The 25,701-nt window shown below is 38.9% G+C and overlaps 1 protein-coding gene across 1 annotated transcript in view; it reads right to left on the reverse strand.

Moving 5' to 3' along the window:
* The window catches only part of LOC149808221 (uncharacterized), a 162,828-nt gene that overhangs the window by 81,505 nt on the left and 55,622 nt on the right, over positions 1–25,701 (reverse strand). The window contains exons 6-7 of the mRNA XM_089975084.1: positions 12,995–13,158; positions 915–1,037 (exon numbers count right to left, since the gene is read on the reverse strand). Coding sequence (XP_089831210.1) covers positions 915–1,037; positions 12,995–13,158 — 287 coding nt within the window. The remainder of the gene's footprint in view (positions 1–914; positions 1,038–12,994; positions 13,159–25,701) is intronic.

The raw sequence follows: 25,701 nt of genomic DNA on the forward strand, positions 1-25,701 counted from the left end.
CATTAGATGGTATTTATTACCTATTCCTCTAAATCACAGTTTACAAGTGTCTTGATGAATCAATGAATCATTCACTTTCATGGCAGGACTAGTTGTGATTGGCTAGTCAGAGATGTGTTGGATATTTGTCATTCAAGTTACAGTCATTTCGAGCTGATTCTCTGATTGAATGCATTTAGCTGTTTGCATTTCATATTACACATCTGACCGCTGCATGACACTATTACGTGTTTGTTTCATATCTGTGGTACGATTATATTTTCATAATCACAATTAAAAGAATTACGGAACTTAATTGGTATCGATAATTTATAAATTGTAAAATTTTGTGCATGTATCCCCCTCAATTCCTTTCAATTTCGAATGCGTATTAAAGTGGTTAAATTTCTTTTCTAACCTGTTTTGGAAAGGCTTGATTCATGTTATTATTATTCATCGAAATATGTAACAGGCAAAATTTAAAAATATACTTTATTATTAGCCGTTTTGATATGTGAGAAAACAAAAATAAGACATTGATCTTTTGGCATAACTTTTTACAAGGCCCATGTACACTCTCTGTGTCTGTCAATCCCTGTAGGCAGCGATTTTAAAGTTGGGTGCACACGATCGCTTCCAGGACAGGATTCGTCTTCCATCTCACGGTGAATTAGGAGGGGTGAAACCTTGATTTCTTATTATATAATTCATTATAAACCTACAATAATGCATATACATTTTTTCGGTAATGTCAATTCAGTTCAGACTAACTGGAAATTCTCTATATCCATGTTCATACTAATAGTGTAAATCTTAAAAAGCAACATTTGGAGTCTTTATAAACAAGCCAATAAAACCTAAAGAGTAACCTTCATGTACATAGCTCGGATGGAAGAATTTGGGAATGGTTGAATACAGATGGAATATGGACTTACATCTGCCTGGGACTCTTGCTTGCTTGCCATGTTTATTGTTTCTATCCTGTACGTATACTGGCCCATTAGTTGGGGAACCGGTCTCGTCTGCTTCCGGTTACTGCAAACCATTCCTTTTGGAGTCTTGAAGATATGGAGAACATTTTACGTGAATATTGATTCCTTCATACATTAATATTTTATGCAATTTTAAAACTAACTTCAACTAAGAAAACAAATATGCACATAATCATTATATCTTTTTTCTCCTAAACGGTATTTAAATTTTCGGTACAATTTTAATCTAAAAATTTGGTTACATGTTAGCTTACCAGGGTATACGGAAGGTTGTGACCCTTTTGAACCTCATATGCCCTGGTTTAAGAAGGTCATAACATTCTGTACATGCAACCTAAACTGGTTGTTCGAAAAGGATAACGCATAATGATTTCTTAGATGTCATTGCTATAGGATTCGCCCACCCTTCCTGCATCTTATAATACCCCATCGATTTTAAAAACGAAAAAAAATCGATGTTAAAAAAATACACAAAAATTGCCCATTTTATTCATTAATTTATAATTTCTAACCTGATTATCGCAAGGGGACATATAATAGTGTCATCTCCTTCACGTTTGAATTCAAACGGGAAATTCTTCACTAAGGCGGCAGATATATTTGCAGGGGCAAGACTGTATCTTTTAGACACTAAAAGTGATGTAGATCATCGTCTTCGATATGCTCGGAATAATTACGTAAATTTGGGACTTACATCCTTTTTAACGCTTGCCCTTCTAATTTGGTTCAATTATTTAATGGAAATATTTCAAACTAAATATTCCAAATTTTAGTTGCAGACGACATATACCTTTTACTTTCTAGTCCAAGTAACCACACCCCTTCACTGAAAATTGACTTTTCCAAAATTCGGGAAACAGACCGTGTGATGGTTAGCTTTTTCTTTTTGTTTGTTCTTTTACAATACAACTCCTTTAGGTGTGAAACACAAAGAAGGTGACAGTACTGGATCCCTTGGCAATATTCAGGTTAGAAATTATAGATTGATGCATTGAATAACTGTTTTGTGCATCTTGTATATCCTCAATGTCTTTCGTTTCTAAAATCTGTAAGTGTAGTATCAGCTGCCGGAAGGGTAGGCTAATATTATAGCTACATCTTATTAGTTGTAGCAGCTGTGCCAAAACAAAATCATGCCGCATTAACGCGAAACAGCATTCTTAAAATAAATGTCTTGCCTTCTTTTGGGAATAATTTTTGCACGTAAATAAGCTACACAGTAACTTAATATACACATACATTAAAAATAACATTGCATTTCAAGTGTTGGTATAAATGAATTTGATATACCAATGCCATTAGTATATCAAATTTTGATCCGCCCATGGCGCAATAATACGCATATATAAACATTCTCGCGACCATCTGAAGTTGAGTCTAGATTAATGATCAAATGATCAATTTTCACACAATAATCATTACTGACGTATAAAAATAACGATAAAAAGTATTAACAATCCCCGTTTTCTCAATGAATATATGTGCACTTTCCTTGGGATCTATCTACAGTGTTTATCAATTATACAAAGTTGCAAACCATGTCGACATTATTGGGTGAATTTCTCGGTTATGTGGTACACATACTGTGATGTATTTAATGTTTTGTTGTTGTTTCTTAAACATACTATAACGTATCGATTATATCGATTATATTTAATTAAATATGAAAATGTCCAAAGGCCTCTCTCTCTCTCTCTCTCTGAACAATCGAAGCAAAATACGGGTAAAATCTATGAAATGACGAGCGTAGAGGATTTTCGTTTGTGTAATTCCACGATCTCTCTGGACTTATAAATGATGGTAAAAGTTAAGTCAAACTGACCGAAGGATGAGAGAGAGAGAGAGAGAGAGAGAGAGAGAGAGAGAGAGAGTTTATGGTCGGTGGTACTGTTACTAAAACAGAATAATGACTTAGGTCAACTGTAAACGTATTAAAATATTTTAATTACCTCTTGTTGGTTCGTCATTTCACTTAGTTTCTATTCCACAATAATTTCCATCCGCCAGTACGTGAATCGCTAAGCTTTCATGTGAATGGCGTAGCTAACCTTGTGTTTTTAGCGCTATACTTTTATCATTAAAACCATCGTTCATGTTTAAGTCATAAGTATGTATTATATTGATTTAATCAATGTGAAGAAAAACGGAAACGAAAAAAGAAAACAGTCAACTTAGCAATATGCAAAGGTGATTGTGAATAGCCACAAAAGGCATAGAACTATATTTTGTAGCGGACACACTCGGGGGTGTGAGGAGTTCATTCACTCAGTCATTACACAGCTGCTTGTAGTAAATCTAAACTCCGTTCAAAAGGCAAATATATGTATTTTTATGTGATATAAATAAAAGATATGTACAGTATGTACGCTATATCAATGATATACCACTCGTTGTATAAATTTTTCATCAATGAAAAATATATACATCTCGTGGTATATCATCTATATAGCGCACATACTAAACGCATTATATATATATATATATATATATATATATATATATATATATATATATATATATATATATATATATATATATATATATATATATATATATATATATCCAGAAAGAAGTTCTTTTACGAGGTAATAAGGGATGATGCATGTTTACATAAGGATTTTATTGAATAATTCAAAAGTGTCTAAGATTATGGAACGCTCGAGCGGCGCAGCGAACGAGTTCATCGTTTATCTTAGAAACAAGTCAATCATTCAACATGATCATTATAGTAATTATTATTTATGTCAAGAAAACCATTCTTCTTATCTCGCTCTTGCATAGTCGAGAAAAAGACAGTTGTGTATCGGTTTAGATCGTTCCCAATCTCAAATAATGAATACTCTGCGCCAATATTAACAGTAAAAGCATGAATGAACAATGACGTCATAATAGTTGAAACGTCCAAGCGCGCGTGTGGTGACGCCATACGACAGTTTTAGCGTTGATCCACTCGTTGCTAGCTCATCATTTTCCTTTCCATACTAGAAAAAAACTCAGATGTAAAAAGTGGCTTTTGTTTATGTGCGCTTTAGGAAACGATGTCGTTACATCATCGCGTTACATCCGGGTATCCCCCAGAGGTACAAGTCAACAATCAATACAGCGGAGAGGAAACATGACCACGACGCTGCGAAAGTATTGAAGGACAAGTTGACAGAGTAATCAGCACAACATGATTACAATTTGATTTTGATATCATCATCATTTTTATCTTCGTCATAACCATCTCCATTATAACGATGTTGCTGAAACAAAATATCAGTAATATCAGGGACCAACCATTTTATGTTTATTGGTTTGTGGGAAAATGTGACCCTCAAACAGCTTCAGAAATAGTATTCTTGTTCTGATTTGTGAAAAATCAAAATCCGTCATATTTTGATGAAATTTTTTATCTTAAGTTAAAGGAAAACCACAATATCTTCGTCTGATCATTAAATATTCGGTCCATAACTTTTACCTAATCACTCACAAAGTAAATAAAGTCCGACGGACTTTATGTAAACTTTGTTAGTGATTAGGTAAAATTTACGGATCGATAAATACCCAACCATGATAATTTAATCCTTATAATTCTAGTTTACGTCCTTTCTAACATCAGATCAGCAGATTTAATCAACAAAATATTCACTTTCATGTAGATCGAAGTTTTCTTTCATTAGCCTCTTAACTGCGATAGAATACGTAACCCGATCTTCGTTAGCCAAGATTCGTCGATCCTTTATACAGTAATATTGGGTAGAATGTCATAGCAGGTCGTGCCAGTGATATATTGCTATGATCATTATTTTAATATGTAAAAATGGTTGTTGCGGTTAAACCAGGATATTTCTGTCGGGTTTTTTTCTCGAAAATTACGCATGCATATGGCTTGTGTTGTTATAGCAATGTTGTTACTTTTTATCAAGCATTTCGGTCTTTCAAAAGCAAAACCGTGTCCATTTTTAGTGAGATCCCTTCTGGACATATGACCTGACCTTTATTAACCGCTGGTGTAACATGTTGTTGTGGTGAAATGTAACAAGTTCTTAAAATTGGCTTGTAAAGCCTGCCATATGTTTTCTTTCCTCGGCAAAAGGGGTGTGTGGTGGAGTGCAGGACGGTCTGTGCAATCACATTGTTTTAACTTATAACGGTCCGCTCTAATCTGGGGTTTGTAAATTTTGATTGGAAATCACAGGAGATGGTGGGTGCGATTTGCTTGTTGTTATTATTATTAGGGTGTAAGGCGTTGATATAGATAAAACTTCACATCAGATGTCATGGAAACAGAGAACCAAACGTAGACCGCGGAATTTATCGATGTGTAAAAATTCCAGATCAGTATCACGTGACCGTTTACATACAATCAAATTGCAGAAAACGCGTTCAGTTCATAAAAATTGGAATTATTACGCCATGATAACCTCACTGATGTCACAATGATTAAATGGTGTGTCATCGTTAATACAGTGAGTTCTCTTGACCCTCGTGTGATCCTGACCTTTAATAACAGCTGCTGGAACATTTTATCGAAGCCAAATGCAGTAATTTTTGAAGATTTGTTTGTATAGCCTGCCATTCTTCGGCACAAGGCGTGAGTGTTGTAATGTAGGAAGATCTGTGCAATTACATTGTTTTAACTTCTAATGGGCGAATTTAATATCGGGTTTGTAAATTTTTGATTGGAAATCACAAGGGTGTTTGGGTGGGGACTTGTTATTATCATTGGGTAAGGAGTTGATATAGATAAAACTTCACATCCAATCACATTGTAGAAAAAGCGGTAAATTCATTAAAAAAATTAATTTTTAGCAATGTAAACCGTAGTCTGCGGCTAAGGAAACTGAATTATTTCTCCATTTTTTAGTTCAAATTTCGATAAATTACTGTAAGAATTAAAAGTGCAGGTGTTTAATGGATGAAACGCTCTGAAATATTTTTTTTTCAACCTTAGATTTTAATTATGTGGATCTATGTCAAAGACAATTTTTATCACATTCCTAACAAAATTTACTTTATTCTCCTTCCCTATTGGCACTTTACAAGTGTTACATAATGACACTGACGTAGTGATTAGTGAGGGGACATGTTCTTCCATTCAAAAATAGACCTGTCTAATTGAATAAAGTCTAAGTACCGTGTAATTAATGCCCTGTGAGATGAATACATTCCTAAGCAACCTTTATAAATGTGTGGGTCCTTCTAAAATCTGAATATTGCATGATAAGTTTTTTTTGTGTTCATTTGACATGTACCTATTAGTCTCTTTACATGCATATCCACCTAGAGAGATATTCTGTTTCTGTTCCCAAAATAGGTGACAGCGACCAAGATTTCAGTGCCTGTAACTATGGGGGACTTTCTGTGGGAATTTCCTTTTAACGACTTTTTTTCCTACATTGAATTTTGCAGTGATTTGGCGTGCCCTGCGACTGTGCAAAGTTTTAAGAGAGTATTGCTACACTGTAATGTCACCTCCCAAATAAAAAATGTACCAACACAAGGGGCTATAGCAATAATTCTTAAACTTAAGCTGGCAGTGACTTTCCATGCCACAGAGGCTCCAATGGTTAAGCTGAGATTGAATTTGGTGTTTAAAACAAACAAATCTTAGCTATCATTGTTACTTAGAAAACAACGTTATATTTGTTCTCTGTGCTACGTGTTACTGACGGACCCTAGTCCAACAAACCTATCCGACCTCACCCATGTGTACACACCAGCAAGATACTTACGCTCCTCTTCTGACAATCGTATACTCATTATTCCCACTATGAAAACAAAGTCAGATGGATATCGTTCTTTTACATACCAGGACCCAGCAACGTGTAATGAAATGCCCACTGAACTTAGACACAAAGACACAGTGATCCCATTCAAGAGTGCTCTCAAGACTCACGTATTTCTATTGTAAGAAGAAACTTAATAATGTTCCCTAACTTAAATATTTTCAGGATTTTTTTATTTTTATTTTTTTTAAATAAATTTCATGGTGTTTGTTTTTTGTAATAATATCATTATATATGTTATTTTGTCTTATAGGTGTTGTCTAATGTTGTAAAGCGCTTAGAGCTTCTAAAGATTAGGCGCTATACAAAATATATATTGTAATAAATCTGGAGTATGCTCATTTGTTTGTTTAACTCTTTAACTCTCCATTTTAAGGATTTCTTAGCTTTTTGTGATTATTTGTTTGATTATGGGAAGTCGATGCTAGGGATATAGTTCTCAACCCGAACTATTAACTAATTACTAGAAACAAACATCATGGAGTGAACTGTTAGTGAGATTTCATGATGTCATGGTTTACTTTTGGTGAATTGAGGTCAGAGCAGCATGAGTAGCCCTGTCGCTCAGAAGTCCCTATTATAATCTAATTGTGTGAATTGATCGTGTGACTCCATGTGCAGTAGCTATGTAAATTGCACACTGGAAGAAGGGACTGTTCCATCATCAGGTGCCAATCAATTGTTGCTATGATGGTTTATATGGTGTAGATTTACAGGCGAAATGTTGCTTAAAATCATGATTCGACTGGTCTAAGATGGAGTAGGAAAACTAGTTCCCTGTATTAAGTTGTCGAGTTGTATATTTTTACGGAAAATACTGGCGGTACGTTATGGAAATTTAATGAGGAGAAACCACGCGCTTGCGAGGTTGACAGGCAATTGGAACGTTGTGAGATTTTTGGTCATGTTTCAATTAGAGTAAAATTATTTTTATTTTGGGCTCGCTGGTGTTTCCAGTTTCCAACAGTAGTTGTATAGGAGTCTTTGGAATCAGGGGTAATGTGTTACTTCTAGTGGGATTCACGACACGGTTTACATCGCTCGGTCAGGAAACCCCTTTGAACTTTTACAATATATTGTGTTGTGACACGTTTTGAGTTTTTGAGTTTGATTTTAGCTTTTCGGATTTTAAAAGATTAATTCGTTTCTCTGGAAATATTTTGTGCTCATACATAATTCTTGAACAAAGACATTTCTTAAATTTTTATTTGGATTTCCAAAACCGAAGGATTAATTATTGTGTTTCTACAAGTAACCGTAGACGTCAACACAGTACAGGTTACAACATCCGTCATCGCCTTCCATCTTGGATTCTTCGTCGGGACTCGAACTTTGATTTGTTAAAACATTTTATTAGTAGGGCTTCTAAATTATTATTCGTTGATTATTCTTGGATTATTCGTGGATTATTCGTGGATTATTCGTGGTTTATTCGTGGATTATTCTTGGATTATTTTTTGATTATTTTTGGATTTGATTCTTGACACCGTGAGTTATTTTTCTCATTTTTACAACATTTTTCCATGGAAATAAAATATTTATTATATTTTTCACAGCTTGTTGTTTTCACTCTTTCTTGTGTTACTGTTTATTCGAGCCTAAACACGTAACATAAGAACAGAATGCTGGCATATTGTAATGCGTTCCCTTTTCATATGGAATACAACTGCACCATCACTAGAGTCTACTTTTCAAGTGCTTTATGTCCTCTACATTTCATCTTTTTCATTTTTCATATATTTTGGTCATTTTCTTTTATTCGGGAGCAAAATTGACTGCTTCCAGTCTACGATATCTATGAGGCAAATTAATCACCTGGACCATCTTTTCCTACTCATTTATTTGAAATTTCTACTGTTTAGCACTGTTTTGCAACTTGTTTTGCATATTACGGTAGGCAATTTTATGTTTAAGGTTTGATCTTGAAATCAAAAGTGCAGTTATTCATGCAGGTTACTTTTAATAACTATCAATCCTCAAACGTTAAAATCATACTGATAAAACTTGATGAGTGGATCCATCAACACAACACACATGTACCTAGAAATCACTGTGATGTACTATTTTGTTCTGATCAGTGTTTCTTTCTGCATCTCTGCCAATATCTTAAGTTCAGTTATATGGATTCTTGATTAATAAATGCATCCAGATGTAATAAAATTGAATTTAGTTTTCTTAGTTTTTTGGTTATTGGACTTACTTTGGAATTGTGTTGACATATAGCCGCATCTATATTATATTTATAGATGGCACATTTTCTGGATTAACTGAAAAACATAACTGTCAAAACATGTATTGCGCAAACGCAATAATGAATTTAGTATTGCCATTTTAATTATTGATATATTATATCAAGGAAACATCGAAACATAATCTACTCGATAAAAATGTCGCAAACATCCATCTTTGTTTCATGTATCAATTTGTGTCCACGTGATTCTTCATATTATACAAGTCACATGGTAACAAGCAGATGTTATGTTCACTGTGTAATAATGGGGTGGGAGTATGTGTGCCTGCATAAAATATTTCAAAGAACGTTACTGTTAAGTAGCAAAATTTACATTTGTTGCAATAGAAAATAGCTGAGTTTTGGCCGATTCCACGTGTAAACCAGCTCTTGTCGAACTACAAGAATAACAGAACCTAATTTATTTTTTCCAAGCAGCTATCCCCTAATCATCTCTTACAATGCTGCGTTCCATTTCTATCAGAAACCCTCAGTGAAAGCACCAAACAATGCAACACTAGATTAAAAATTTTATTTATTATTTTTCAAATAAAATTATTTCATATGCATTTTCCTTTTGTATCAATAAAGATATCCTGAAATCGTCTTCACCTCAGTCATTGTTGTGCACATTAAATACATTTCCCACCGCAATTTTGTTGTAGGAAAGGTCGAGGTTGACAAAAGGGTCTGTCGTTATTCTTCCCTAAGAACTGCAGGGGACCAGTGTAATAGACAGGAAAAAGTCTAACCACAGATGACAAAACAGGAACAGCGGCCTAGTTTAAGTTTAACTTCATGGGAAAGAAATGAAAGAACTATTTTCAATACTTCATAAAACGAAGAACAATTAACTGTTCCCAGCAATAAAGCAACAATGTTGACATGATTTTGGAATCAGAAACTATTTCCCGTTTAATAACAAAAGTCATGAGGCGTACAGACAACTATGTCAACCTGCATGCAATTGATAATTCACTAATTAATAAGTTTCATTGATTCACGGAATGAAGTTAACAAAAATATAAAGGATACATTTTCCAGAAATTTGACCATGATTTAATAATACTGGCTTTAAACTAAAATCTAGATGAAACATTTGTAAATTTTACATGTTGATTTTGAAAGAGCTATTGACTCTGTCCCTGGTAGTTTTATACAGGAAGTGCTTTCTCTCTTTAATGTTGGTGAACAAATTATATATATATATATATATATATATATATATATATATATATATATATATATATATATATATATATATGCAAAATGAATGTGTGACTCAGAATGGTTTCGCGTAGCAGTTTTTTTTTAATATTGGACGTGGTGGTCGTCAAAGGCATCCCTTTCTCCTTATTTATTAGTAGCAGTAATTTTAGGAATTATGGTTCGGAACAAGAATGAGATTAATGTGATATGAAAATAAACTGGCTCATTATGCAGATGACATACCGTTCCTATTGGATGGATCGGATAATTCTTTGTATGCATCAGTAGAAACATTACACGCATTTGCATCAATGTCAGGACTAAAGATGAACATCAGCAAAACGAAAGTTGTAAAAATATGGGCATTAAAGAACTCACAGACACAGATGTGCACAGATATAGAATTTGATTGGGTTTAAAATGTATTGCTATTGGGTGTTGAGTTATCTGTAAATACATAATACATTGTGGGTATGAATTGTGAAAACAAAATTCAAGATGTGCAAAAACTGTAGGGGAATGGAATCAAAGAAAATTAACAACATATGGGAAAATTGTTGTTCTAAAATCAATGGCCTTATCTAAACTGCTATATTTATTCATAATGTTACCAAATCCAACAGCAAGTGTTCTAAAGAAAATCGATTAGATGGTTTTTAAATTTATGTGGTATAATGGTCCTGATAAAAGAAGTAAAACAACAATTTTGAACAAACTAGAAGAAGGTAGATTGTGCATGAAACATCTAGCATCTTTTATCAAATCTTTAAAAATGACTAATCATTCTGAATGGAAAAATATAATACACTATTTTTTTTATAAATACGATTTGTCATTTTACACGTTTTCAATTAAATGATTTGCAAATATCGCGATTATCCAAAAAAATTTTTTTAAAACTTGTTTGGAAGGATGTTCATTAAGCATGGGTAGAATGTATGACAATAGAAAAAGGTATAAATATAAAAACTTCCTTGAAATTTCACAGGAGGGTGTATGGAAATATAAAAATATAACAATTAACAACAGACCAGTTTTGTATCGATCGTGGTTGTCGAAAGGGATAAAATTTATATATCATTTCTTGGATGAACAAGGTTTATGCTTATTATATAAAGAATTTTGTGATCTATACGATTTTTCACCCAAGATTACACAATATTACGGTTTTATAAGTGCATTAAGACTATATTTTATATTTTAAAAGATTAAATTTGCAACATGAGAAAAAAATCGGCACCTTTTTTTCTCCCAATGAATATTGAAGTTCTATTCAAAAATAAAAAAGGATGCAGCGAAATCTTTTTTTTTTTAATATTAAATTCAACATTGCAAAAGACAAAATTTGGTAGAATAAAGTATATTAAATTCCCTATAAAAATTAATTTGGATACAAAATCATGGTGACTCTGGTTAGGAATTAATCTTAACATACTGACTTCAAACAGTTTTCTGTTCAAAATTGGTTTCGTAGCTGATAAAAAGGTGTTCTTTCTGTAATAGTGAAAAAGAAATGACCAAACATTTATTTTGCACTGTGTTGTTATAAAACATTTTTGGGTCGGGTTTTACATTTTTGTAGAACTGAGATTGGAGAGAATTTCAAGATTTCTGAAAATCATATTTTATTTGATGATTTAAATGAATCTTGCCAATCAAATTTTGTAAATCTAGTATTTTACTAGCACAATATATTATATTTATATCTAAATATCAAAACAAAAAACCAAGCCTGCTAGAGCTTTATTTTGATTTGATATTTCATTTTAAATTTGAAGCTAATAAAGTACAGAAGTTATTTGCTAAATGGAATCAAGTGAAAACATATTTAATTGGAAATCAGAGTAATCGCAATGATAGTAGAATAAGGCGATCACTGAATAAAATGTTGACTCTGAAAAATATAGCCTTTTATCTCTCACTCCTTTTCTCATACGTGTATGTAGGCAGGGATGCACATATATGCAGATGTATGATGGTATATATAAATGTGTATATATACGTATACGATTATTTTTTACATGAGTATGACTGTTTATGCATGCTTTCGTATCTATTTTTTTAGAATTACTAATAATATCATACGTATTGAGATGTTATCTTGAAATTATTAAATGCAAACTATTTCCTTTTCTATTCAATACTTTCTATCTTCCTTCCCTCTTACTTTTCGTCTCCCCCTTTGCTTGTCTTTTGTCTTAAATAATTTCCTAAGATATATTTATTACATGTATATAGTATTTATCTTTGTCAATAAAAAATATTTATTTATTTCTATTAGCTATAATACAATTATTTACCTTCAACATTGTCGTCAAAACGAAATATGTAAACCAACAAATTCTGATGAAATATCGACTATTCTTAAATAATAATATAATAATTTGTATAATTTGATGTACATCGCTGCTACAAATCTTTTCATTTCAATAATGTCACAAATGCACTGCTGTTACCCGTGCTACTGTGAGTGACTGCGTGTCTTGTCTTGTTTATATGCCTAAGACACATTGGTCAATACCAGCTGATCAAGCTATTTTTATGTACAAAAGAACAACAAAATCTACTTCTGACAATCTTCCATGGTGTTTTGTTTCAAATGTTTCAAATTTTGTCTCCAAATATTCAATCTATGTATAATAACCATAAGATGCCTTAATACCTTTAGATCTAAAAAATGTAGCATAATAGTTCCACACATTTACCTGTACTTTTTTAAATCTTAGAGTTCTGGTAGGGATAATGGTTTTAATAGTATGAGCTAGAGTTGTTATTTTTGTTTCTTTGTTTTGTTTATTTTCTTTTTCACCTACCTTAAATACGTTGTCATCAGCCCATAGATGGTTCCGAAAATCGAAATAGTCATAGTAGTGCTCGAAGTCATGCAAGATCCCATCATTGAAATTAAATTGTCTTCCCTTTATTATTGCTCGCACTGGTATCTGGGGCTGGGAAACCGGGTCAGTCCAGTTTGGTACTAATATTGTGAAATAAAACTCGGTAAAGTATGCAAAATTTCAGACGTAGTCGGAGTTACTGATGTCATTCTGCTGGTGATTCTAATCTTGTATTTTCAAAATAAAAAGCGCACCAGACTCAAGCTAGCGCTTAAAACCCAAAACGAAATATACTACTTTGGTTACCTTTGCAGTCTTGGAATTTAGCATGCTCAAAGAAAACCTAAACCTGTGTATCTTAAAAACCTCAAGATTTTAACTTTGTTATAATCAAAGCTAAAACGGTTTAAATTTATCGGAGTTCGAGTTTGAGTTTGCATTTTGTATGTTTTGTTTATTTTTGTATTAAATTTTATTTGTTAAATCGTGAAGACGGGCAGGTATATCAGATACCATCGGCGGAATGACGTTTTTGACTCAGAAAAATGCAAATGCTCTTTTCAATTAAATTACAAAAGATATATAGAATGCATATATAAGTAGTGAAAGGGGCCGCCCTAGGGACAATGGGAATTAGCATTACAGCCCCCCCCCCCCGGGCCACTCTAGGGACAATGCAAATTTAACATGGGGAAAATTGCTGGGCCACTCTAGGGACAAGGGGAATTAACATGGGGAATATAGTTTGGGCTTGTCTAGGGACAAGGGGAATTGAACATGGGGAATAGAGTTTGGGCTTGTCTAGGGACAAGGGGAATTGAACATGGGAATAGAGTTTGGGCTTGTTTAGGGACAAGGGGAATTTAACATGGGAGAAAAAAAAAACTACTTTAGGGACAAGGAGAATTTAACATGGGATTTTTTTTTTTAAATTTTTAAAAAAGGGTAGGCAATGGAAAGTCAATCTCTTTTCGAGACCTATGAGTGGCCCTGAAAAGGGCCTTTGGGTTTATGTTAATGTATCCATTAACATAAAGGGCACCGCTTTGGTCTTCTTCTTGTCCTTAGGCTGCGCCTCACTGTAGGACCGTAAATCAGCACTTTTTTGAGGCATCCTTGTCTTTCTACGTAGATCCTACGTATCCACAGACTGGTGTCTGTCCTGTGGACAACGGTCCACTTGGATCGGTCATACATTAGCATGTCCGTCCTAAACATCATTGAAGACACAAGGGTGGATGATTCAACTGTGGTCCACATCTTGAGGCGACGAGAACAGGTGAATCAATGCAGTGAACTGCGCTTATTTATAGGTAGAGGAAGGATTGAAACGGATTGAGTTCATTCACCAATCCAAACACGCGTTACAAAATTCAGTCAGCCCGCATCCAATCCGGAGAGAACAGTCTGTGACGTCACGTTGTCTATATAGATTCGCTAGCGCCTGTGTGTAGTCAATCTATGCGACAGTGATTCAACATGACGAAAACTCAGAAAACGATCCATTGGGGTGCACCTGGCTGCTTTCTTCCTCTGAAGAATCCCTCTCTTCTCCTGAAGAATCCCTCTCTTCTCCTGAAGAATCCTTCTTTTCTTCTGACTCCTCTTGTTTCTTTTTTTGGCAATCTGGAGACCAATGTCCTTTTTCTTGACAATAATAACAGGTATCTTGACTTTTGTCTTTTCTAGCCCCTGTTTTTCTTTTTTGATGGTCTGGACACTCTGAAGACCAATGCCCTTTCTTCTGACAGATATAGCAAGTATCTTCACTTTTATCTCGAAAGGAAGGAGAGTAGTCCGTCGGCTGGTCTGAAGAGAATTTTCTAATGACCCCTCGCAAAGCTCTGATGAAACGTTCCATCTGGGTAGTCTCTTCCATCGTTGTGCTCCGTTTGAGAGTGAAATGAATAGTGAAAGGACAAGACACACACCCTTTTATATACGCTGGTCTGCCATGACTATAAATTAGTCTATGGTGTTTAAACTTGAGTCATTTGACGTTTTGCACTCAAGATGAAACGATCCAATTCATTTGAGAAGAAAGAAGAAGAAAGTAAGAGGCAGAAACGTGATCTATCGCCTCGTACCAGAGCTGAAGTCTTGGCACAAATTCATGCCAGTGATTTTGAAGAGGACATGAGTGAACCAGAATCCAAACCCTCTAAACAAAGTTCGCCACCCTTAGTCAACCCTGAAAAATACTATTCCATTCGAGAGACGGAAAAGCACTCCTCTAGAAAATTTAGAACCACGGCTTACAAATACACGGTGAAGTTTAAAGATTTCAAGGCTGAAGTACCGTTAGAGAAAGCAGAAGGGTTCATCACCGGAGTGTGGGATTCTTTGCTCACCACACTCAAGCGACAATGTCAACCCAAAGAAGACGATCGCTTGAGACTTTCCATACAACACGACGGTTTGAAATCCCCTGTTTGGATTGAGTTTAGCACCCCTGCAGAATTGACCACTTCCAAAGTCATGGACAAGATTCAACACGTGCAACAATCTAATGACCAGTTTGACATCACCGATGGAAAAGCCACACTGGACATGACCCACGTCTCTCCTCCTCAAGGGACTGGACGCAAAAAGATGTTATTGGTGAACGAGCTTCGCAACACCAAAACAAGTCTCGTCCGAATTAACAACCCTCAAGACCAGATGTGTTTAGCCAGGGCTATCGTGGTGGGACGAACCTATGCCAACAAGAACGACACGGTAGAATCGAAAAGAGCCTGGGAAACTATTCGAAAATCGGACCGAGCCAAACAACGAAGTGAAGCAGAACTCCTGTTGCAACAAGCCGGACTGTCCAAAGACACACCCTGTGGCATTCCTGAGATGCAAAAATTGCAAGATGTCCTAGCTCTACGATACACCTTGAAAGTGTACCCTCAAGAAATGCGCGGGCCTCTGTTGTTTCGAGGGAAAGACTTTAAGGATGGAAAATACATTCATGTCTATTATCACGATGACCATTTCGATACCATTACCAATATCACCGGATTCCTGGGATACAGAAATTACTGTGAGAAATGTGACCATGGTTATAACAATCGAGAACAACACAAGCATTGTGGATTGAAATGCTCAGGATGTTTGGCCTCTTCACCCTGTCTGAGCGAAGGACCAGTGCCTTGTTCAACTTGTCTGCGAACGTTTGTCAGCCCTACCTGTTACCAACAACATTTGAAGACGCAAGGTTCACAGCAGAAATATGCTTGTCAACTGCTGAGATTGTGCCCTACGTGTGGACAAGGCATACGAATCAATAATGCCAAGGCACACGTATGCTCAGGAAAGAAAAAATGTCACATTTGTCACCACATCGTGGACTTGGAACACCAATGCTACGTGCAAAAATACCAGCCCCCACCAGAGAAAGAGGACGGTCACAAGAAGAAAGGCAATTTCATCTTTTTCGATTTCGAATGCATGCAAGAGACCGGTATTCACATTCCTAATTTCTGCGTGGCTCATCGAGCGTGCGAGAAGTGCATTCAGGAACCTATCTTCAGTCATTGCCCTCACTGCAGTAAGATTCCCGGAGGGCGTGAAAAAATCTTTCGAGGACCGAACACGTTAGCCGATTTTGCCCAATGGGTCTTAGACCCCATTGACAAGACGTGGAGCCAAGAGGAGATCGAACGTTACGGAGATTGTCATCGTCATGCCACGGTGATGGCTCACAATTTCTCCGGATACGATGGACAGTTTCTTTTGAGATGCTATACGGAACAAGGCACCGAGCGTCCTAAAGTCACTTTGAACGGAGCCAAAATCATTTTCATGCAAGTAGGACAAGTACAGTTAAAGATTCGATGAGTTACTTGGCCATGCCTTTGAGCCGAATGCCTAAAACGTTTGGAATGACAGAAATGGCTAAAGGGTACTTTCCACACTTTTTCAATACGGAAGCCAATCAACACGCCGTTCTACCCCATTTACCTGAGGCTCACTATTACGACCCCGACAACATGCGTACCGAACAACGAGAAGCTTTCTACGCTTGGTACCAGGCTCACGCCTCGGACCCTTTTGACTTTCAAGAAGAAATGTTAAAGTATTGTCGTTCCGACGTGGACATTTTACGACGTTGCTGTGGCAAATTTCGAGAACTGTTCATGGAACACGGAGGGGTCGATCCTTTGAAAGAAGCTTGCACCATTGCCAAAGCGTGTTCCTTAGTGTACAGACAACGATTCATGCCTGAAAACACCGTGGCTGTCATCAGCCCTCAATCGACCAACTATGTCAAACGTCAATACTCGGTCAAAGCCCTACGTTGGTTACATTACTTGTGCGACAAGGAAGACAAATGGATTCAGCATGCCCGCAACGGAGGTGAAAAGACCATCGGAACGTATTCGGTAGATGGCTGGGACTTAGAAAACCCCAAGATCGTGTACGAGTTTAAGCGGTTGCTTATTTCACGGATGTCCCGTCTGTTACCCTGATCGTAGCACTAAAAATCAGTTTTTACAACGAACCATGGAAGACTTGTACCAGGACACTTGTCAGCGACGTCTAAAGTTAGAACAGGAAGGATACCAAGTGGTGGAAATGTGGGAACACGAGTGCGATCACCGTTTGAAAACCGATCCCGAGTTTAAACGCCTCGTGGAAAGTTACAAGCTGATGGACCCCCTGAACCCGAGGGATAGTTTGTACGGAGGAAGGACCAATGCCACCTGTTTGCTGTACCAAGCCGACGAAGAGAAAGGAGAAGAAATCAAATACTTGGACGTGTGTTCGCTGTATCCCTACGTGTGCAAATATTGTCGCTTTCCTGTAGGGCACCCACAATTGCTGACGGAATACATCGACCTGAAAAACATTCGACAATACGACGGTCTGATCAAGTGTAAAGTTTTGCCGCACACGGACTTGTACCATCCCGTGTTACCTCACCATTGCCAAGGCAAACTGATGTTTCCTTTGTGCCGTACTTGTGCCGAAACGTGCAAACAAGACCAGCCTTGCCATCACACCCAGGAAGAACGGGCCTTGACGGGGACGTGGGTCAGCGTGGAATTGTTCAAAGCTCTGGACATGGGATACGAACTGTTAGAAGTGTACGAAATTTGTCACTTTCCCAAGACACAACAATACCACAAAGGTGACCCCACGCAGAAAGGCATTTTCGCCGACTACGTGGATGCCTTTTTGGAACTGAAGCAAGAAGCCAGCGGCTATCCTTCCTGGTGTCACACTCCCGAAGACGAAAAGACATTCAAAGAGAAATACTATGAACAAGAAGGCATCACTTTAGATCACATCGAGAAAAACGAAGGCAGGCGATCGTTTGCCAAAGTGATGTTAAATTGCTTGTGGTGAAAAATGGCACAACGTCCGTGTTTACCCAAGACGGAATATTTGACAGAACCTTCCCGCTACTTTCAGATGATTCACGACACAACCAAATTCATGAAACACGTGGACGTCGTTCGCGAGGATTTGATCTTGGTCAGTTACGAAGAAGATCTGGACTTTGTACAAGACGACCCTTTTGGAAATGTCATCATTGCGGCTTACGTGACAGCCCATGCTCGCTTAAAATTGTACGAAGCTTTAGAACTGTTAGGGGAACGCGTCCTGTACTTTGACACGGACAGTTGCATTTACATCCATCACCCGAGTCAACAGCACCCTGACATCGAAGGAGACCGTTTAGGAGCCTGGACAGACGAGCATCCCGACGACAAGATTCTAAGTTTCGTCAGTGGCGGTCCCAAAAATTACGGCTACGAATACCGGGACAAACAAGGAGAAGTGCACACGACGTGCAAAGTGAAAGGATTGACTCTGAATTATCGTACCAGTCGAGTGGTGAACTTTGGGGTACTGAAAGAAGCCTTGCAATCGGGAGAGGATGAACACTTTAAAGTGACCACCTATCAACCAAACAAGATTGTACGTTTACCCACTCACCACATCGTCAGTCGGCCCTTGGAAAAAGTCTATCAAATCGTGTACCAGAAGCGAGTGCGACTTCCCAATCATTTCACCTTACCGTATGGACACGTCGGTATTGGTCTGTATATAAAAAGGAACCCTAGGCAAGATCGATAGTTCATGGTGACTACCAAGACCAAGCGAACAAGATGAATACTTTCAGAGAAACACAAAACAAGTTTAGAAAGGCACAATTCAAGTGTGGGGCTTCTGAAGTGGAATGCGATTTTGAGCCTTGCGATGGGTACCATGCTGTACGTTGTGACCTTAGCGATGCCGTAAAGCATCTTGGGAACTTTGTTCTCACTACCCCTATCATGGAAAGTGATGCTGTGCGTGTCAAACCTGAGGGATGCGAAAGCGATGCCGCTCGTCCTCTTGGATATTTTACTGGGTTTCGTTTTAAAGAGGAATGTTCACCTTCACGTCTACCCCCCTACGGATGTCATCCAGCTCTCAGTAAACTCCTGTCCATGTCACCCAACCCTCATCGAAACGAACCTGTGAAAGACGAATATTCGTTTCCTGTGCGTTTGTCGGAATACTGCGACTTTGAAAATCGTCTTCAATCGTTCAAAGGAAAATGGCCTAAGTATCTGGGAGGACCGACCCCCGAAGAATTAGCCAGAGCCGGATTTTTCTACTTGGGCGAAGGAGATAAAGTCAAGCGCTTCAGTTGCGGTGTGTCACTTCACCACTGGGAACCGCAAGATTCGGCCTACGTAGAACATGCTCGATGGTCACCGAATTGTCATTACTTACCCTTAGTGGGACCGAGACATTAAAGTAACTTACCATGTCGTTGACGAAGAAGAAACCAGTTTGGCTAGGAGTCAAATGTTGGACATCACCGAGGCAAGTATTTAAACTTAATTTCAAAAACGATATTGAATCATTACCTAAAGAACTGCAAGAGAAGATTCACAAGGAAGTTTGGCAGGGACTTGCCAGAATGAAATCTCAATGGGTGACAGTAGAACTTTTGTGCCGAGAAATTCACAAGAGGAAAGTGAAAAAAGTCAACCAGTGTGTTAGATTTCTTTGGGTCAATTGTGCATTCGTCCTATTGTATTACTCTAGACCGTTTAGATCAAAAGAGTTCAGTGACATTCTTGGACGTTACCCTGCATGGCAGTGGTCAGAAATTATTCACTATGTGGATTACTTTTGCTCTAGGAGAAGATTGTGAATTGTACGGACTGACTTATTCATGGATACTTTACAAGAGAACATCCGTGCTTTGCCTGTGGAATTGAGAGAAAGGATTTAAAGAGAGCTGGTCAAAATACAGGTGAAACGTAAGGAACAATTGCATCCGTTACGTCACCAGATCTTTAACCACTGGTACCTGAATGGTATAAGAGAACTGATTCGTCAGAAATTGTTTCAGTGGTCAGACCTTGTTCAATACTTCCAGGGCCCCGATGATCCACGTGTTGATCATTTTGGTTACTTGGAGATTCACCTAGTGCAACGCATTGAGGAAGACAAGGTAAAGGATTACCGACATATTTTACGTGGAATCTACTTAGCGGAAGAGGAAACTTCTAAACAAACTCTGACGTTTCGGTTACAGTATGCAACATTTAGATTCCCCACTGGAGAACGAAGATCTCTGGCTAGAAAGTACGTGTATTGTTTCCGAAACAAAGAGACTATAAAAACAGGCTGCCATGCCGCGACTTATGTCGTATGTAATCCAACAGATTCCGTGGAAGGAACTCAATGACCATATTCAAACCGTGGATCATTACCATCGATTATTACAAGAACTGTATCCATTCAATTTGGGTCGACAAGTGGTGTGTGTCTTAGTGACTTGTTTTCTAGGATTTCGTTTACCAGCCGATTTCTTGTGGACTCTTTACGATCAGTACTTACCACCTCAATGGCCTTAAATCGTCATGAAAGACTCCTTTTGCTCAAAGCCTTGCGGTTTCATCTGGATACTTCTCGACCTCTACGGGAAAAAAAGATTAGTCAACTTTTAGCTACCCAAGACGTGTATGACGACGTGTGTGTAGCTTGTGACTTACACCCCCATTGGACAGATGTCCGTACCTGGAAAGAATGGGATTTTGAGGCTTGGACCCAAGAAGTGGCCCAGTATGCACGAGAGTTGTTCAAGGAAAAAAGTTACTTTTCAGCATGTGTTAGTGACGGTGCCAGAAGAACCCGTCACCCAGGACAGGACTGTCGTGGACAGGCCTGAAAGACCCTTTCGGGAGGATACTTGTGTGACCTTACCCCCTATAGAACTGGTCAGAACTTTACCCAAAACATGTACAGACACTTGTTTTTATTCCACGTTAATGGTTATCATGTGCCTTTTATCCTTGTACTTAAGCCTTTGGCTTTTATGTATTTTTGTCTTTCGTATTCATGTTTAAAACATTCAATAAACGTGTTCTGAAAAAAAGTATATAAACTCTTGTCTTGTTTGTTTTCGTGTCACAAGTGACATTCCTGACACTATGGCTACCTCTGCTGTCTCTGCTCCCTCTTCCTCCACTGTCAAACTCATCGAAGAACACTTAGATCGTGCCATTTGGGAGGCTTTGTATCTTCGCCATCCCTTTAACATGCTCATTGCTGGACCTAGCGGTTCAGGCAAAACCGAATTCGTCAAACGTTTGATCGAACATAAACATCATTTGATCGATCGACCCCCTCAGCGCATCGTGTGGTGTTACAAAGAGTGGCAATCGGCGATTCCATCGTGTTTGTGGAAGACATTCCTAAAGAAGACGACGAAATCGTCTCTGACTCCCGTCAAACCCATTTGGTCATTTTTGACGACATGTTAGGAGAAGACGAAGAAGAAATTAAACTGGTTCACGCGCAAAGGGCATCACCGTAATGCCAGTGTCGTTTACATCACCCAAAATTTGTTTCAACAAAGTAAAGCCCATCGCACCATCAGTCTCAATGCGCATTACGTGGTCTTGTTTAAAAGCCCTCGAGATAAATCGCAAGTGCAAGTCTTAGCCAAACAGTTAGGAACGCCTTGGCTGACTCAGGCGTACGACGATGCCACTCAAACTCCAAGGGCCTATTTACTCGTCGATTTGAAACCTACGACCCCCGATGATTTGCGATTTCGTACCCACTTGCTTCACCACTGGTGCCAAGACGGAGGGCCTGTCCTGTACACGTCTCCGTCCTCGACTTAATTTCACTCCACATAAAAAAATCTATAAAAACCTCAGACCCTTTTCGTCTGTCTCACACACATTTTGAACATGACGTCCCTTCAGTCGCATTGATTCGTGCCTTGAATGGCATCAGTCGAGAAAAAAATCCACAAATACGAGCTCGTGTCTTAGAAGCTAGTCTCAAAGAAGTCTTACGATGGTTCACGTTGACGGCACGTCAATTACTCCAAGGAATCATTCAGATTCCTCATCAAACCAAACGCTTTTTTGATCGAAACAAAGTCGCTTTGACCCAACTGGGCGATCCCCGCATCGACACTCAAACCAAAAAACAAATCATTTTGAAACCTGGAGGGAGCGGTACTCTAGGAGGGGTCATCATTCGCTCTCTCTTAAGATGGGATCCTAATGCCCCCAAACTTCTCCCCAAGAAAAAAGTCGAACGAAGCCCCAAGAAGAAGAAAAAGACCAGGTCCCCAAGGAGAACTTCTCCAGTGGCGGGACCCTCCTCTTACCAGACACCACCCCGGAAAAAGAAAAGAAGCCCCCAGAAAAAGAAACAGAGGAAAAGTCCCCAGAAAAAGAAAAGCCCACAGAAGAAAACTAGTCGCAAGAGAGTTGTTGTTGTTGTTGTTGTTGTTGTGGGGTTTAACGCCATTTTTCAGCACGATAGGCTATACATGGCGGCCAGTATTAATGGTGGAGGAAGAACCCGGAAAACCCCGGAAAGAACCACCGACCCACGAGAAGCTACTGGCAAGTCGCAAGAGAGGCACTTCGGCCAGGACGCAACCTTACACTCGCAAACCACGACCTGCCACGGCGGTGACCGCGTCTCCTGCAGCCTCACGTTCATCCACTTCTCCGTTGATGACACCAAGAACTGAAGAGTACTTGGAGACGTTGATCACACCAAGAACTTCTCCGTTGATGACCCCAAGAACTTCCCCAGTGGCAGGACCCTCCAATTTAGTGGCAGTGGCTGCTGCTCACAAAGTACCTTCTCCCAAAATCAAAGTCCAAGAAAGATCGGGCATGTTACAAAGTTTACTGAATTTGTCCAAGCAAGAACTGGCTCGATTTAGTCCGTTGCGTACCCCTGCACGACGTGTCATGCCTGTCCTGAAGTTGATACGACGTAAAGACAATCAGTGGCGACGCGTTCCAGTATAAAAAAGGCCTGTGACCAAGTAGGGTATCAGTGTTTTGGTGCTCCTGAAGATGTCACCCTCCAGAAAACATCCCTCTTCTAAATAACCCCAAGGAAAGAAAAGGAAAGGACTGCCTCCTCGTTTAGTCAAACATAGGGACATGTTATCTGTCCTGTCCAAAGCTTCTCCACCTCTACGAAAAAAACTCATTCAATCAGTCTCCAAAGAGGTCATCGAACCGTGTGCGAATGTTGATGGAATACCATCGTTGGCAAGAACAACGCACCTCGCATTTACCTCCCAATCCCAATTTGAGCGAGATGTCCCAGTTACAACACGAATTGCAGTCCTTGATGGATCGCCAAGATTTGTCCGAAACAGAAAAATCGCAAAAGTACGGTCAACTCTTGCAACGACTGCAACTCTTTCACCAGAAAGCTTTAGACGAAACAGCTCTACCCACTCTGAAAGATTTTAAGACCTTGATGAAAAGTCCAGCACTATCATCACTACCACCACCACTACTGTCATCCCCAGGGGTCACCAGAGATGCTACCCCACGAAGACCTGAGGAAGAAGAGATGCGAGAAGTGTTTCAAACACCGTCAGCAGCACTCATTTCGAGTAAGATTGCAGCATCCTTGTTGACCCCGTCCCCCACACCCCAACGAGAAGAAATGAAAGCTTGGGTGAAAAAGATGATGTCCACTCATCCTTCGACAGAAGTGAAAAAGAAAGAAGGGAAACCAGAAGTGAAAAAAGAAAAGAAGACCAAAGCCATTCCATTGCCACCTCCACCACCATTACCTTCGACTTCTACTCCCGTAGCCGATCGGACACGTAAATCCGTTTCTAAACCACCCTTTCGTCCCACCCAAAGTAGCATCACCGAAGAGTGGGTGACTTATTAACACACAAACAAACACAAAAAATGGAAAAAGTCTTAGCCAGCATTTACTACGATCCCTCTCATCCTGCAGGTTACGCAGGAGTTCAAAAATTGTATCGTGCTGCCAAAACTCGACTGAAAAGTCTCCGTTTACCTCAAGAGCAACGATGGTTACAAGAACAAGTTACCTACATTTTACACAAACCCATTCGACGCAAGTTTGCCAGAAGTCGCACCCGAGTGGAAGGCATCGATCATCAATGGCAAGCCGATTTAGCCGATGTCTCTCATTTGGCCAGCTACAATCGTGGCTACAAATATCTGTTTTGTGTCATCGACGTCTTTTCCAAATTTGCCTGGGTCGTACCCTTGACTTCCAAATCCAGCAGCGAGTTAGTGCGAGCCCTGCAACGAGTGTTGAAACAAAGTGGTCGTCACCCTCTTCGATGGTAAACGGACAAAGGCACCGAATTTCTGAACCAAGCTTTCCAAAAAGAATTAAAGAAACGTAACATTCATTTTTTTACCACCGAGAAACTAGAAACCAAAGCCAGCATCGTGGAACGTTTTCAACGCACTTTGAAAGAACGCATGTGGAAATATTTTACGCATCACCACACTCTGAAGTACAACGACATCTTACCGCACCTGGTGCAAGCGTACAACCAATCTTACCATCGAAGCATCGGACGTGCCCAGCAAGAAGTGACTCTCGAGAAGGAAGTGTTGGTGTTTGAGCGCCTGTTTGGTACGTCCCCGACGAGGGTTGTCCCCAAGAAAAGTGGCCGTAGGAGATTGGGTGCGCATTGGCAAAACCAAACGCATTTCGACAAAGGTTACTTACCTAACTGGACGACCGAATTGTTTCGTGTCACTGGACGAGTGCATGGTCGTCATCCTGCCGTCTATAAATTGGAAGACATGAACGGAGAAGTGCTCAAAGGAACATTTTATTTGCCCGAGTTACAACGTGTCACCAAAAAAGAAGACGACGTGTACGACATCGAAAGCATTCTCGAACGCAGAACCCGTAAAGTGGGCAAACGACGTGTCAAAGAAGTCAAAGTACGTTGGAAAGGATATCCACCCAGTTTTGATTCTTGGATCGACGCTTCGCAAGTCATCGATTATAAAAAGAAGTGACCATCATGCCCTTTCACACAGAAACAGCTACTACGGCTACCAATCCTTCACCCAGTTCATCTCTACAAGATTTGCAAAAACAACCCTTGTGGGTGTGGTGCAGAGAACGTGTGCCTAAAACGCAAATCGTCTTTTTCTGCCAAATCTTCGTGGTGTATTGTGTCATCGGAGCAGCCATTGCCAATTTGAGTTTGCAACAAGGAGACAAACAATTGTGGAACATTTTATTGAGCAGTTGCATCGGTTACCTGCTTCCCAATCCCTCCCTGAAATTCGCCTCAGACGGGAACCATGGGAACCTTGTGTCGAGTGCCAGTGCCAGTGCCAGTCATCACTCCAATAACAACAACAACGACCCCATTTTAGGCGGAGACACGCGTCTGACGTCCA

This window comes from Sinohyriopsis cumingii, chromosome 1, assembly GCF_028554795.1.
Source record: "Sinohyriopsis cumingii isolate HCF-2022 chromosome 1, ASM2855479v2, whole genome shotgun sequence".
NCBI lineage: Eukaryota > Metazoa > Mollusca > Bivalvia > Unionida > Unionidae > Sinohyriopsis > Sinohyriopsis cumingii.